The following is a 16,716-nucleotide window of genomic DNA, read 5'->3' on the forward strand; positions in this document are numbered from 1 at the left end:
AACCTCTCATGCATCGCTCTCCACCTGGAAAGGGATGGACTCGTCCACAGCGCGCATCGCGGCTTTGGTGATGTCCACCTTGATGCAGCTGAAGGCCTGGCGGGCCTCAGTTGCCAGTGGGAAGATGGTGGCCTTGATTAGTGGGCGGGCTTTGTTCGCATAGCTGGGGACCCACTGGGAATAATATGAAAAGAACCCGAGGCACGTCTTCAGGGCCTTGGGGCAGTGGGGAGGGGACGTTTCAGGAGGGGGCGCATACGGTCAGGGTCGGGTCCTTAAACCCCGTTTTCCACGACGTGGCCGAGGATGGCTAGTCTGGTTGTGCGGAAAACGCATTTCTCCTTGTTGTACGTGAGGTTTAGAGTTTGGGCGGTTTGGAGAAATCTGTGGAGGTTGGCGTCATAGTCCTGCTGATCATGGCCGCAGATGGTGACATTGTCCAAGTACGGAAATGTGGCCCGCAGCCCATACTGGTCCACCATTCGGTCCATTGTTCTTTGGAACACTGAAACCCCGTGCGGGACGCCAAAGGGGACCCGGAGGAACTGGAAAAGGCGGCCGTCTGCCTCAAAAGCCGTGTTGAAGCGGTCCTCCGGGCGGATTGGGAGCTGGTGGTATGCAGACTTTAGATCCACCGTGGAGAACGCCCAGTAGTATGCGATCTGGTTTACCATGTCTGCAATCCGGGGAAGTGGGTACGCATCGAGTTGCGTGTACCGGTTTATTGGTTGGCTGTAATCTACAACCATCCGGTTCTTTTCCCCGGTCTTGACGACCACCACCTGAGCTCTCCAGGGGCTATTGCTGGCTCCGATGACTCCCTCCCGCAAGCGTCACTGGACGTCGGACCTGATAAAAGTCCTGTCCTGTATGCTATACCGCCTGCTTCTGGTGGCAACTGGTTTGCAGTCAGCGGTGAGGTTTGCGAAGAGTGGGGGAGGGTCGACTTTTAGGGTCGCGAGGCTGCATATGGTGAGTGGGGGTAGGGGCCCCCCGAACTTCAGGGTTAGGCTCCTGAGGTTGCATTGGAAATCTAGTCCCAATAGGAGAGGAGCGCAGAGGTCTGGGAGCACATATAATTTAAAATTGGCGTACTCGCGCCCTGTATTGCTAAGGTTGCGGTAGTCCACACTCGGATTTGTACTGAGTGCGACCCAGAGGCGAAGGAGATGGTTTGGTGTGCCGGGAAAATTGTGAGCGAGCAGCGTCTTACCATGTCCGGGTGAATGAAGCTCTCTGTGCTCCTGGAGTCGAAAAGGCAAGGCGTCTTGTCCCCGTTTACCCGGACGGTCAGCATAGAGCTCCGGAGGTGCTTGGGTCGCGACTGGTCCAGGGTGACCTCGCTGAGTTGTGGGTAGCCGGCGTGGTCGGAGGTGCTGGGGCGGCTCCGCGATGGCTGCCCTTGTTCATCGTACGCGTCGAGCGGTGTAGCCTATGGCGGCCAAGATGGCATTGGTCGAGCGTGGCGGGCGGTGAGGAAGATGCCGTCCAAGATGGTGGCCCCCCATGGAACGCACGTGGCCGGCCACGTGGGGGAGGATGGCAGCCCCCGTGAGTCGCACGTGCTGTGAGGGCTGGAAGATGGCTGCCCCCACGGATAGCACGAGGCTGATGACGTGTCTGCAGGGGGCGGAGTCGGCAGACACGTTGCCACACTCCGGGGTCTGTGGGCCTGTGAGTCTGAGGATCGGGCCTGTGAGTTAGAGTTCTTGGACCTGGCCAGGCAAACTTTGGCAAAATGTCCTTTTCTCCTGCAGCTGCTGCAGTTCGCGTTACGGGCCGGGCAGTGCTGCCGGGGGTGTTGGGACTGGCCGCAGAAATAGCAGGGTTGCCCCCCATGATGGGCGGGCAGCCGCGCGGCCCAGGCCTGGGGTAGTCTTTGATCAGGGGTCCACGAGGGGGTCGCGTGGTCAGCTGGGAACGCGTAGGCTCTGGAACGCTCCTTCCAGAGCGGAGGCTAACTTTACCGTCTGATCCAGGTCCAGGGTTCCCTTTTCGAGTAGTCGCTGTCTCACGTAGTTGGACCGGACTCCCGCCACATAGACGTCTTGGACGGCGAGTTCCATATGTTGAGTGGCCGTAACGGCCTGGTAGTTGCAGCTGCGTGCGAGGACTTTGAGGACGCGTAGGTAGTCTTCTAGCGATTCCCCGGGATGCTGGCGGCAAGTGGTGAGGTTGTGTTGTGCGTAGACCTCGTTCACGGGCCGTACATAGAGGCGTTCGAGCATCGTGAGGGCGTCTGCATAGGAGGAGGCCTCGTCGAGTTCAACAGAGATTCGATGGCTCACCCGTGCGTGGAGGAGGCTCAGCTTCTGTTCGTCGGTGACGGAAGGCGTGGAGAAGCCTGCGAGATAGGCCTTGAAGCAGCGGAGCCTGTGCGAAAAAATTTCTTTCACCTCCGCGGCCTGCGGATCGAGTTCCAGTCAGTCAGGTTTGAGGGCCGATTCCATAGTTGCGTTTAAGTTGATTAAACTGATGCGACCATCAATTCACTCGAGACAAGAGTAGAAGTAAACCGTGGCTTTAATCAACTTAGAACAGTGCCTGCCTGTGACTGATCCAATACTGAGAACCGCCTATAGGTCGACTGCTCTTTATACCTCCCTTCAAGGGGAGGAGCCATGGGCGGAGCCCATACATGCCCCAACATGTTCCCCTATGGATAATGCCATACAATGGGCCATAGGAGAAGCCCACAAGGGCAACAGCATAGCACAGATACAAATACAAGGGCAACAGCACAAATACAAATACAATGGTGGATTATTGGCATAATACATTCGCCACAAGGGGTGGCCGTAGGGGGAGAAGGGGAGGTTGGCGGGGGGAGGGAGGGTGATGTGATGAGGTGAGGTTGGAGAAGAAACTTGGTCAGGGGCGGAGAAAGGGGCCATCTTGGATGGGCCAGGTATAGGGTGAAATTAACAGAGGTAGAGCTAAAACGGGAAGATGGCGGACGGTAGAGGGGAATGGAGGCGTAAGCTCCCAGTAAGGCTGATAATGTGGAACGTGTGAGGGCTCAATGGATCGGTAAAAAGATCTTGGATCTTTGCGCACCTTAAGAGCTTGAAAGCGGAGGTGGTCTTTCTGCAGGATACGCACCTCCCATGAAGGGCCAGGCTAGGCTAAGGAAGGGGTGCTTGGGTCAGGTTTTCCACTCGAGGTTTGATTCAAAGTCGCAGGGAGTGGTAATTTTGATGAGTAAGTTAACAGAGTTTTTGAGCGCGAAGGAAATGAGCGACCCAGGTGGGAGATATGTGAGTGGGGTATTAGAAGGGTCGCCGGTGGTGTTGGTGCGTTTGTATGCCCTGAATTGGGATGATGTAGGTTTTATAAGGGGGTTGTTGGCAGCAATCCGGACTTGGCAACACACCAGTTGATTACGGGGAGAGATTTTAATTGTGTCCTAACGCCAAAGATAGATAGATCGAGTCCCAGGTCAATGGATAGGAAAAGAATGGCAAGAAGTTGGGTGGGCGTATGGAAAGGATGGGTATGGTGGACGTGTGGCGCTTCAAGAACCCAGGGGGAAGGGAGAATTCATTTTTTTCACATGTGTACAGGGTATATTCCAGAATTGGCTTTTTTTATAATAACCTTTATTGTCACAAGTAGGCTTGCATTAATACGACAATGAAGTTACTGTGAAAAACGCAGAGACGTCACATTCCTGCGCCTGTTCGGGTACACTGAGGGAGAATTCAGAATGTCAAATTCACCTAACAGCGTGTCTTTCTGGACTTGTGGGAGGAAACAGGAATACCTGGAGGTAACCCACGCAGACACAGGGAGAACATGCAGACTCTGCACAGACAGTGAACCAAGCCAGGACTGAACCTGGACCCTGGCACTGTGAAGCAACAATGCTAACCACTGTGCTACCGTGCCGCCCGTGAGCCGAGTGATTCTGGACGATTTGTGGTGAGTCAGGAGATTTTGGACGGGGTGGAGGGGACAAAGTATGCGAGGATAATAATCTCAGACCATGCGCCCCATCGGTTGGAGATTCAGCTTAGATCGGGGCAGTAACAGAGGCCGGGGTGGAGGCTCGATTCAGGGTTGTTGGCATAGAGAGGGATTTGTGGCAAAGTGCGAGCTGTGATTAAAGATTATGTAGAATTGAACCAAAATGTGGAGATGTCACCGGCCACTTTTTAGGAAGCACTAAAAGCAATCATCCGAGGGGAGATTATCTCATTCAAGGCTCATGTGGATAGGAAAAGGAGAGAGGAATATGAACGGCTAAAATAGTGGAGGTAGATAGGGAGTACTCGATTAAGGGTGCCCACCACGGAGGGATCAGCGAGGAGCAAAAAGTTACAGGGGCAATTTGATAGGCTGACAACGGGGAGGGCGGTAGAGCTTGAAACAGGGAGCAGATGGGGGAAGACAGGAACAATGATGAGGGAAAAACAGATCAGTGGAAGAAATTAAAATAAATTGATTGCAATAAAAATGGGGTGAAGGTAGAGGAGAGAGTTCACAGTCTGAAGTTGTTCAACTCAATGTTAAGCCCAGAATGCTGTAACGTGCCTAATCAGAGGAAGAGGTGCTGTTCCTCCAGTTTGCACTGGGCTTCACTGGAACATCGCAGCAGGCCAAGGATGGACATGTGGACATGAGAGCAGGACAGTTAGTTGAAATGACAAGCGACAGGAAGGTCAGGGTCCTGCTTCCGACGGACCAAAGGTTTAATTTGAAACTGTTTCCTCTAGTTCTTGATGCTCTCCTGAGTGGGAACAGCTTCTCACTATTTACCCTGTCCATACTCCTCAGAATCCTGAATACCTCTATCAAGTCTCCTCTCAGCCTTCTTTTCTCCATGGAAAACAGTTCTAAACTCTCCAATCTATCCTCAAAGCTACAGTTCTTTATCCTTGGAATCATTCTTGTGACCCTCCTTTGTATCTCTCCAATGCCTTTACATCCTTCCTCAAGTATGTTGCCCAGAAATGGATGCAATTCTCCAGATGAGGCCTCACTAGTGTCTTAAACAAGTTTAACATGACCTTATTTCTCTTGTAGTCAATACTACTTTTAATAAATCCTCAGATACTGCTCTCTAAACATGCCCCCCTATCTTCAATTACTTATATTATATCAAGGTGATCAAGATCCTCAGGGGTCTTGACAGGGTGGATGTGAAGAGGATGTTTCCTCTTGTGGAAGAATCTAGAACCAGGGTTTACTGTTTAAAACTAAGGGGTGGCTCATTTAAGATCGAAATTAGAAGAAATATTTTCTGTCAGAGGACTGTAAGTCTTTGGAACTCTGTTTCAAAAGGCAGTGGAAGCACAGTCTTTGAACATTTTTAAGGCAGAATTTGATAGATTCTTGATAAGCAAAATGATGAAAGATTATCGGGGTGAATGGGAATGTGGAGTTGAGGATATAATCAGATCAATCATGATTCTATTGAATGGTGGAGCAGGCTCAAGGGGTCCAGTTTTATTCCTTAATTTTTATGAGATGTAGGCTTCGCTGACTAGGACAGCATTTGTTGCCCATCCTTAATTGCCCTTGAGAAAGTAGTCGCAAGCTACCTTCTTGGACCACTGCAGTCACCGTGGTGTAGGTACACGCACAGTGTCTTTAAGGAGGAAGTTACAGAATTTTGAACCAGCTCGTCCAGTTCAGTTTCTGGTCAATGGTAACCACCAGGCTGTTGATAATAAGGGATTCAGTGATGGTAATGCAATTGAAAACCAAGGCAGAAATGACCTATTTGTGCTCCTCATTCATATGTTCATAGGTAATTATATGATAGTACTCTGCCGCTACAACTTTTTCTGATTATTAAATGTGAGTAGCAATGCCTCTGCTAATTCTCCCTCAGATTCTTTTAAAGTACCAAATCCTGTAATCCAGCTGGGCCTGAGGTTTTATCCACGTTGAGTTTGTTTAGTTTATTCAATGCATCCTCTTTTTTAAATCTTAAATGCGCGTATTTAATTGCTCTTCACATCATTCAATCTTATGTCTCCTGTTCTATCTCCCGATATACCAAAGCAAAATAATTATTTAAAAATTCTGTCATCTCTCCATCATTACCTGAGGCATTATCCTTTTTTTTTAATCAACGCTTTATTGAGGTATTTATGGTTTTATAACAATAACAGAAGAAACAGTATACACACAAATATAAACATAGTGCAAAAACCGTCTTCCTCTCTCACAGGTTCTACCTTTTCTAACCCCCTGCTCTACACTAAACTAACCCCACAGCCCTTCCCCCCCCCCCTTTTGCTGACGGTTAATTTTCTCTTAAGAAGTCGACAAACGGCTGCTACCTCTGGGCAAACCCTAACATTGACCCTCTCAAGGCGAACTTGATTTTCTCCAGACAGAGAAAGCTAGCCATGTCAGTTAGCCAGTTCTCTGACTTCGGGGGCTTTGAGTCCCTCCAAGCTAATAATATCCGTCTCTGGGCTACCAGAGGGGCAAAGACCAGAGCGTCTGCTTCTTTCTCCTCCTGGAATCCCGGATCTTCCAACCCCCCGAAAATCGCCACCTCTGGACTCGGCGCCACCCTTGTTCTCAATACTTTGGATATGGCATCCGCAAACCCCTACCAGAACCCCCTAAGCTTCGGGCATGTCCAGAACATGTGAACATGGTTCGCTGGTCCTCCCGCACACCTGTCTTCTACCCCAAAGAACCTGCTCATCCGGGGCACTGTCATGTGTGCCCGGTAAACGACCTTAAACTGTATCAGGCTGAGCCTGGCACATGTTGTGGACGCGTTGACCCTACTCAACGCATCCGCCCAGGGAACATCCTCTAACTCTCCACCCAACTCCTCTTCCCATTTGTGTTTCAGCTCCTCGGTCTGTGTTTCCTCTGACCCCATAAGCTCCTTATAAATGTCCGAAACCCTCACTTCTCCCATTCACACTCTGGAAACTACCCTATCCTGTATCCCCCTTGGTGGTAGGAGAGGAAAGGTTGAGACCTGCCTGCGTAGGAAGTCCCGCGCCTATAGGTATAAATTCATTACCTCCTGTCAGTTCAAATTTTGCCTCCAGTTCCCTCAAGCTGGAAAAGCTCCCTTCTATAAACTTATTGCCCATCCTCTCGATCCCTACTCTCTGCCACCTCCGGAACCCTCCATCTAACCTCCTCGGGGCAAACCGGTGATTATTGCAAATTGGGGACCGCACCGATGCTCCCTCTGCTCCCACATGTCTTCTCCATTGCCCCCAGACTCTCAGGGCTGCAACCACCACGGGGCTGGTGGAATAGTGTGGCCGGTCGCCGTCACCAACGCCCCCAGACTAGTGCCCTTCCAAGATGCCGCCTCTACTCGCTCTGGGGGCATCAAGATAACATTCAACAGCCTTATTACGTTGGCCGCCAACTGCCTCCCCTTAACAAATCCCATCTGGTCCTCCCCAATCATGTCCGGGACGCAGTCCTCAATCCTTGAGGACAAGATCTTAGCCAACAATTTAGCATCTACATTTAGTAGAGAGATCGGTCTGTTGTACCCGCATAACTCCGGGTCCTTATCCCGCTTCAGGATCAATGAGATAGTGGCCTGTGACATCGTCGGGGGAAGCCCCCCTCTATCCCTTCCCTCATTAAATGTCGTCATCAGCAGTGACCCCAGCATCCCAGAGAACTTTTTGTAAGACTGCACGGGATACCCATCCGATCCTGGGGCTTTTCCAACTGCATGGCCTTCAGCCCATCTACTATCTCTTCCAACCCGATCGGGGCCCCCAGCCCTTCTCCCAAGTCTTCATCAACCTTCGAGAACTTCAGCACCCTAAGAATTACCTCACCCCTCTGGCCCAGCTGGGGGTTCCGACTCATACAGCCTGCTGTAGAATTCCTCGAATGCCTTAGCGACCCCAGCTGAATCTCCGACCAGGTTCCCATCTCTGTCCCTTACTTTCCCAATCTCCTTGGTCGCTTCCCGCTTTCTAAGCTGCTGCGCAAGCATTCTACTGGCCTTCTCCCATATTCATAGATCGCCCCACTCGCCTTCCTCAGCTGCTCTTCCGCCTTCCCTGTAGTTAACAAGCCAAACACCATCTGTAGCCTCCGTCATTCCCCTAAAAGCCCTGCCTCTGGGGTCTCCGCATACGTCCTGTCGACCTGTAGTATTTCCTTTATCAGTCGGTCCGTCTCAGCTCTGTCTGCCTTCTCCCTGTGGGCCAGTATCGAGATCAGCTCCCCTCTAACCACTGCCTTCAGCGCCTCCCAGACCACTGCAGCCGAAACTTCCCCCGTGTCGCTGACTTACAGATAGTTCTGGATACATTTCGTCAGCCGCCCACACACCTCATCAGCTAAAAGTCTCACATGCAGCCTCCAGTGTTGGCGCCGGCTTGCTCACCTGTAAGTCAACCCAGTGCGGGGCATGATCCGAGATCGTGATCGCTGAGTACTCAGTGTCCACTACCTCCCCGTCAGTAAAGCCCTGTTCAGGATTTAAAAAGTCAATCCGGGAGTACACTTTATGCACATGCGAGTAGAAGGAAAACTCCACTCTCAGCCGCCCAAATCTCCATGGGTCCATCCCCCATCTACTCCATAAACCCCTTCAGCTCCTTTGCCATTGCTGGCACCTTGCCTGTCCTTAAGCTAGATCGGTCTAGCCCTTGGTTAATGACGGTGTTGAAGTTCCCCCCCCCATAAACAGTTTATGCGAATCTAGGTCCGGGGTCTTCCACAACATCCTCCTTATGAACTCCACAGCATCCCAATTCGGCGCGTACACATTCACGAGTACCACCGGCAGCCCCTCCAGCTTCCCACTGACCATAATGTATCTACCCCCCACGTCCGCAGCTATTCTTCCCGCTTCAAATGACACTGGCTTATTAATCAGGATCGCGACCCCTCTATTCTTAGGTTCAAGCCCCGAGTGGAAAACCTGTCCGACCCATCCCTTACTTAGTCTGACCTGGTCAGTTACTCTAAGGTGCGTCTCCTGCAACATTGCCAAGTCTGCCTTCAGTCCCCTCAAATGAGCGAACACGCGTGCCCTCTTAATCAGCCTATTTAGCCCTCTTGCATTCCATGTGATCAGCCTGGTTGGGGGGCTTCTCGCCCCCCCCCCCCCCGATCACCTTTCTTTGGCCAGTCTCTAGCCCGTGCAGGCCCGCCCCCCCAGCAGCCTCCGCCCTCGACCTCCGTATTGTCCCACAGCAAAAGTCCCTCCTCCATCAGCAGAACATTTCCCCCCTCCCCGCCCTAGTAACAGCACTATGCACACAGCCCCCTCCAACAATCATACCATCTGCTCACCCCCCATTGCGCTTCAGTGCGCTAGCCCGCCCAGCTAGCTTGGTGGCCCACGCCCATGGCGGCAGACATTTTCCCACCCCCGGGCTCAGACACACATATGTAAACGTAAACAATCCCAACCCAATTGCCCAAAAGAAACACACAAAGAAAATCAAAAAGATCAAACATCTAACATTCACACTTCCATCCCCCATCAGTGCAAATGCAAATTTTAACTCAATCAGCTCGTCCGCAGAACTCAACTCAATACAAAAGGCATTACAAGTAACATCCAAAGACAAAACCTTTTCTTTTTTTTAAAAAATAACTGAAAAGAAGAGAAAACAAAAGCACATTAGCACTGCAGCAAAGTTCAGTCCAAACACCTCATTGGATTGGATTGGATTTGTTTATTGTCACGTGTACCGAGGTACAGTGAAAAGTATTTTTCTGCAAGCAGCTCAACAGATCATTCAGTACATGGAAGAAAAGGGAATTAAACAATTCAAGAAAATACATGAGAATACATAATAGGGCAACGCAAGATATACAATGTAACTACATAAGCATTGGCATCGGATGAAGCATACAGGGTGTAGTATTAATGAGGTCAGTCAATAAGAGGGTCATTTAGGAGTCTGGTGACAGTGGGGAAGAAGCTGTTTTTGAGTCTGTTTGTGCGTGTTCTCAGACTTCTGAATCTCCTGCCCGATGGAAGAAGTTGGAAAAGTGAGTAAGCCGGGTGGGAGGGATCCTTGATTATGCTGCCCACTTTCCCCCGGCAGCGGGAGGTATAGATGGAATCAATGGATGGGAGGCAGGTTCGTGTGATGGACGGTATTCACAACTCTCTGAAGTTCCTTGCGGTCCTGGGCCGAGCAGTTGCCATACCAGGCTGTGATGCAGCCCGATAGGATGCTTTCTATAGTGCATCTGTAAAAGTTGGTAAGGGTTAATGTGGACATGCCGAATTTCCTTAGTTTCCTGAGGAAGTATAGGCGCTGTTGTGCTTTCTTGGTGATAGCGTCGACGTGAGTGGACCAGGATAGATTTTTGGTGATGTGCACCCCTAGGAATTTGAAACTGCTCACCATCTCCACCTCGGCTCCGTTGATGCTGACAGGGGTGTGTACAGTACTTTGCTTCCTGAAGTCGATGACCAGCTCTTTAGTTTTGCTGGCATTGAGGGAGAGACTGTTGTCATTATACCACTCCACTAGGTTCTCTATCTCCCTCCTGTATTCGGATTCGTCGTTATTCGAGATCCGGCCCACTATGGTCGTATCGTCAGCAAACTTGTAGATGGAGTTGGAACCAAGTTTTGCCACGCAGTCGTGTGTGTACAGGGAGTAGAGTAGGGGGCTAAGTACGCAGCCTTGCGGGGCACCAGTATTGAGGACTATTGTGGAGGAGGTGTTGGTGTTCATTCTTACTGACTGTGGTCTGTTGGTCAGAAAGTCAAGGATCCAGTTGCAGAGTGGAGAGCCAAGTTCTAGGTTTTGGAGCTTTGATATGAGCTTGGCTGGGATTATGGTGTTGAAGGCGGAGCTGTAGTCAATAAATAGGAGTCTGATGTAGGAATCCTTGTTTTCGAGATGCTCTAGGGATGAGTGTAGGGCCAGGGAAATGGCGTCTGATATAGACCGGTTGCGACGGTATGCGAATTAAAGTGGGTCAAGGCGTTCCGGGAGTATGGAGGTGATGCGCTTCATGATCAGCCTCTCGAAGCACTTCATTACAACTGACGTCAGGGCCACCGGGCGGTAGTCATTGAGGCATGTTGCCTGGTTCTTCTTTGGTACCGGTATGATGGTGGTCTTCTTGAAGCAGGTGGGGACCTCGGAGTGGAGTAGGGATAGGTTAAAGATGTCTGTGAATACCTCTGCCAGCTGGTATGCGCAGGCTCTGAGTGCACGACCAGGGATCCCGTCCGGGCCCATCGCCTTCCGTGGGTTCACTTTCAGAAAGGCCGATCTGACTTCGGAAACTGTGATGGTGGGTATGGGTGAATTATGGGCTGCTGGGGCACTCGACAGCGGATTGTTGGTTATCTGCTCAAACCGAGCATAGAATGCATTAAGTTCATCGGGGAGGGGTGCACTCCTGCCAGAGATACTGCTCGGCTTCGCTTTGTAGCCCGCTACTGGCCCTTTTCTTCTCGTGAAGTCCATCGCTTCCTCGGGCGACTCAAAGTAGAAATGTTGCCCTTCGTGCGTAACCCAAAGACGGGCCGGGTACAGTAGTCCAAACTTTACCTTCTTCTTAAAAAGGGTCGATTTTATCTGGTTGAACTCTGCTCTCTCCTGGCCACATCCGCGCTCAGATCGCTGACGCTGTTCTCCCATTGGCAGCTCCGCGTCTGCCTGGCCCACCGTAGAATGCACTCCTTGTCAAGGTATCTGTGGAATCTCACCACTATTGCTCTCAGGGGGCCACCCACACACGGCTTCCTTGCTAGCGCTCTATGCGCCCTGTCGACCTCCAAGGATCGGGTGAACGTCCCCTCCCCAGTAGCTTCTCAAACATAGCTGCTATGTATGCCCCTGCATCCGTTCCTTCGGATCCCTCCGGGAGGTCTTCCACCTTCTCTTGGAGCATTTTCTGTTGGTCTCTCAGCATCCCCACCTCCAACTCCACTGCAGCTTGGTGCTCCTCTTGCTCAGTCAGTGCCTTGTCCATTTTCTGGATCGCCCGATCTTGAGCATCCAGTCTGAGTTCCAGTCGTGCAATTGACTCCTTAATCGGGTCCAAGCAGTCCTGTTTCTGCTTGGCGAAGCCCTCCTGTATAAACTGCATCAACTGCTCCGTCAACTGCTGGGTCATCGAGCCAGAACTCCGGTCCTCTGCTATGCTTTCTCCCGTTGCAACCTCAGCCGAAGCCTTCTCCGTTTGCCTATTTCTTCCTTTGTGAGCACTCCTGGTCCACTTCTCCATGCACTGATGTAGGATTCCTCATCACAGTTGTATCCAACATCAATTTTCCACTTCAGATCCGACAAAAAATTGGGGGAAAAGGTCCAAAGTTCCGACTCAAGCGGGAGCCACCAAATGTGCGGCCTACTCCTTCATAGCTGCCACTGATGTCCCCTGAGGCATTATCCTTAATAGAACGGAATGTATGCCTCTTTCCTAACCCTGAATTATTCCCTTGTGTTTCATATTCCCTTTCTTTTGAGCAGAATGTATCTTTCATCCACAGTGTTGAACACTTTCTTGCACTCATCAGGACAGAGACAGTAATACCAATTGTAAAAGGAACAACAATTTATACATTATGAGAAGAAAGTGTTGATTGGTCCTCTGTCCTGATGAGTGCAAGACATAAAAGCTTTGATGGCATATCTCTTTTCTCAGCAATATCTAAAAGTAGTCTGAGCTTGTATACTAAACTTTCACGAATTATGAATGCTTATCACAATCGTGTTCCATTGTTATTTTCAGCTCTTGCATGCTGGACCTTTGCCTGTTATGAAAGCTTATCACAAAATTAAAGGTTATAACTTGTAGGCATCGTGCTGTGAATGTAGGGATTTTCATGTGTGTGAACTGACTGCTCTGTTTCCTTCATTACATCAGTAGCTACACTTAAAGAAAGTTCCTCATTTTCTATAAGGCATTTGGGGATGTCCTGAGGTCATGAAAAGCACAAGATAAATGTATGTTTTCCTTTGCACAGAATGCAATTCTTCTTCAATTATGAAGAAACAGGAACGCAGAGTGTTGAAAATTGGCAAATATACTCACCGATGGTTTTAAAGGTTGCCCAGCCTACGTTGTTGCATCCACGAAGATTCAAATGAATCACAAAAGTGCGATAGATCCGCAGAATATTTGCTATGTCATTGTCTTGGATTCGTTTTCTTACTGGGAAAAAGTTAATCTGGAAAGAAAGGTTTCAGAATGGGGACAGTCAATTGAAAGTAATCATAGAGATAATCAAACCTTTATACAATAACAATCCGTAGTGAATCCTTCATATCAAATCATTTCAAAAGACCTTAAACAATGAGTTAATTTAATTTTTGAAAAATATACAGGTAAATAATTCCATGTGAGAAAATGAAGCAGTCATTCTGCAACAGAAAATATGGTGAACAACTAATTAATCACTTTTAGGTGATAGATAAGTTGATAAAGAAATATTGAGCAGGAAACTGCAAGAATGAGCAGCGCGGTGGCGCAGTGGTTAGCATTGCTGTCTCATGGCGCTGAGGTCCCAGGTTCGGTCCCGGCTCTGGGTCACTGTCCGTGTGGAGTTTACACATTCTCCCCGTGTCTGCGTGGGTTTCTCCCCCACAAAGATGTGCAGGGTAGGTGGATTGGCCACGCTAAATTGTCCCTTAATTGGAAAAAAAATGAATTGGGCACTTTAAATTTATTTTAAAAATAATTTTAAGAAAAGGATATTGCAAGAACTTACTGGTCTTTTGTAGTCTGTCCTTACACCATATTTAAACATCATCTAAACACACACATTCTCTCTCTGCAGCCCAGCTGTGTTCACCACCAACCCTGAGATGGCCCTCAGAACAAAGAAAGATGTAGTCCCGAGGTTTAGCCCCGACCTCCTGAAGGCTTTAATAAGAAGTGTCCACAATCACAGGAATCTCTTCACTCAAGGGGTGGTTCCAGGAGGTTCACCAACCTCACTTTACCTTCCTAGGAGGCATCCATAAAGGAGGTCTGTTATGCAGGAAGCTACCAATGAAATGCCCTGCAGTGCAGGAAGAGGATGAATTACCTCACCTGCACTGCCAGAATAAGCCAACCTTCAGCTCATTTGAATACACAATCTGATATTGGCATGATGCAGTCAAAAGGCTGCATTCCTCAGGTATCTCACACAATATTAGCAGGGGGAATAGATCAGCATTTAATGTCTCACTGAGAGTTTAACATCAGCGGCATCTCATCTACCATGGTGCACTGACATCCTCAGCCCTTAATGGGGAAAGCTCAGCACACACAGCAGGCATGAATGCTTCCCAACTTCTGCTCCCCGTTCACATCACATTCCATCCATTTGTCTTCATGCAGGCCAAGCTTGACCACCTTAGGAGGGAGAAATCACAGACCAGAGGAGAGACGGTTGACATCCTGGAGCTCAGTCAATTCAAGCGGGATGCTGCCGAGTTAGCAGGGGAGAACAGGGATCGCTCCTGTGGCAAAGATGATATCAGTCTTTCCCAGTAAGGTAGTATGGTTGGCCCTCCATGAGTTGATCACATCCTGACATTCACAATGAGTGGCATGCAAGATTGTATTCAGCCTGCTCATGAACTAAGTCTGTCTTCTCTCTTACAAATACTAGCAGGCCCTGGCAGAGCTGCCATAATCCCAGCCCAGCTCAGAGGAAGATACTGAGGCCCTTAACTGCATTCACCTGTACCATCCATCAGTGCAGAGGCAAACATTCAGTGGGTCATAGATCAAGATGATGCTCGGGATCACATTCTGAAGAATACTTTACCAACATGTCTCCACAAAAATTGGAGGCAGTGACAACCCAAGTCTTTGGCACTCGGAGAACTGCTGAAGAACAGGCACCTGCTGAGCCTGAGTCAGATGATGAGCCTATGGAAGGAAATGGCTATCTCACACATGCTGAATATGCAACAACAGCTGAGGAACTGAAGAGAGAGTTAACAGGAGTGGGAGGGAACCCAGATAGGGGAGGTAAAGCATAAATGGGAGGATGAGTTGGGAAAAAAGCTTAAGGCAGGTCTGTGGGAGGATGCTCTGTACAGACTCAACACGTCCTCATCATGTGCCAGGCTCAGCCTGATACAATTTAAGGTGGTTCACTGGACACATATGACGGTGGCCTGGTTGAGCAGGTTTTTTGGGGTAGAGGACAGATGTATGAGGTGTGCAGGAAGGCCCGCAAATCATGCCCATATGTTTTGGGCATGTCCGAAGCTTAGTTAACGTCATGTCCACAGTGCTAAAAACAAGGATGGCGCTGAGTCCAGAGGTGGCGATCTTTGGAATGTCGGAAGACCCGGGAGTCCAAGGGGCGAGAGAGGTTGACGTTTTGGCCCAGAGACGGATCCTATTACCCTGGAGGGACTCGGAGCCCTCAAAATCGGGGGTATGGTTTAGCGGCATGGCGGGGTTTCTAAGGCTTGAGAAAATTAAGTTCGCCATGAGAGGATCAATGTTAGGGTTCGTCCAGAGGTGGCAGCCATTATTGACTTCTTCGGGGGAAACTAAACTGTTAGCAGTTGCAATAAAACGGGGGGTGGGGGGGAGGGGGGTTGAGAGAATGAGGGGGATAGGGGGAGTTATTTTAGTTTAATTTACTTTAGGGGGGATCAGCGAGAGGAGATGGAGGGACTTGGGAATTGTGTGTGTTGTTGGTTGGGGGGGGTGTTATGTACTGAATTATGTTTACATTTATATTTGTATCTTCTGTTGTTATAAAACTATAAATGCTTTAATAAAATGTTTGTTAAAAGAAAGAAAGAGGCAAATTCTTCAGGTGAGGGAGAGGGCAGGGAGGTTGGTGGTGGCCCCGGAGCTGATTAACAAGGTTTTTGAGGAGTTTTATGAGAGGTTGTTCAGGTCAGAGCCACCCGGGGAGACCGTGAGATGCAGGAATTTCTAGATGGGTTGGAGTACCTGAGGCTAGGGGAGGGGGACAGGGCTATATTAAAAGAAGCAATAGTGGAGCAGGAGATAAAGGATGCGATTGGGAGGATGCAGTTGGGGAAGGTGGCAGGGCCGGATGGGTTTCCGGTGGAATATTATAAAAAATTCAAGGATTTTTTTTTTTTTATAAATGTTTTTATTCAGTTTTCATATTTTATATTGAACAAATTACAAATTGTTAGGAGAAAGAAAAAAAAACAAACACGCAAAAATTAACATACATATTTACAGGTAAGCATCTTCGTAGTAGTAACTGCGCCCCCCCCCCCCCCCCCCCCCCCCTCAACATGTTTATTTAGTTTGGTTTTGGGCCTCAGCTAGCCATCGAACCCCCGTAACGAACCTGTAGCCCCCCCCCCCTCCCGCTACCTTCCCCCGACTATTCTTCCTCTTGTACATTGGCCACAAATAGGTCCCGGAACAGTTGCATGAATGGCTCCCACGTTCTGTGGAAGCCGTCGTCCGACCCTCGGATGGCAAATTTGATTTTCTCCATTTGGAGAGATTCCGAGAGGTCGGACAGCCAGTCCGCAGCTCTGGGCGGTGCTGCTGACCGCCAGCCAAACAGGATTCTACGGCGGGCGATCAGGGAGGCAAAGGCAAGGGCATCCGCCCTCCTCCCCAGGAATAGATCTGGCTGTTCTGAAACCCCGAAGACCGCCACTATCGGGCATGGCTCCACCCTCACTCCCACCACTTTGGACATTACCTCGAAGAAGGCTGTCCAGTACTCCACGAGTCTGGGGCAAGACCAGAACATGTGGGCGTGGTTGGCCGGGCCTCTTTGGCACCGTTCACATCTGTCTTCCACCTCCGGGAAGAACCTACTCA

The 16,716-nt window shown here is 49.6% G+C and overlaps 1 protein-coding gene across 3 annotated transcripts in view; it reads right to left on the bottom strand.

Annotated features, from left to right (window-relative positions):
* Window positions 1–16,716, bottom strand: part of fbxl13 (F-box and leucine-rich repeat protein 13) — a 399,689-nt gene that overhangs the window by 294,378 nt on the left and 88,595 nt on the right. For all 3 annotated transcript variants that reach the window (XM_038811555.1, XM_038811556.1, XM_038811557.1), the window contains exon 10: window positions 12,979–13,114. In XM_038811555.1, the coding sequence (XP_038667483.1) occupies window positions 12,979–13,114 (136 nt within the window). The remainder of the gene's footprint in view (window positions 1–12,978; window positions 13,115–16,716) is intronic.

Source organism: Scyliorhinus canicula, chromosome 11 (genome assembly GCF_902713615.1).
Source record: "Scyliorhinus canicula chromosome 11, sScyCan1.1, whole genome shotgun sequence".
Lineage (NCBI taxonomy): Eukaryota > Metazoa > Chordata > Chondrichthyes > Carcharhiniformes > Scyliorhinidae > Scyliorhinus > Scyliorhinus canicula.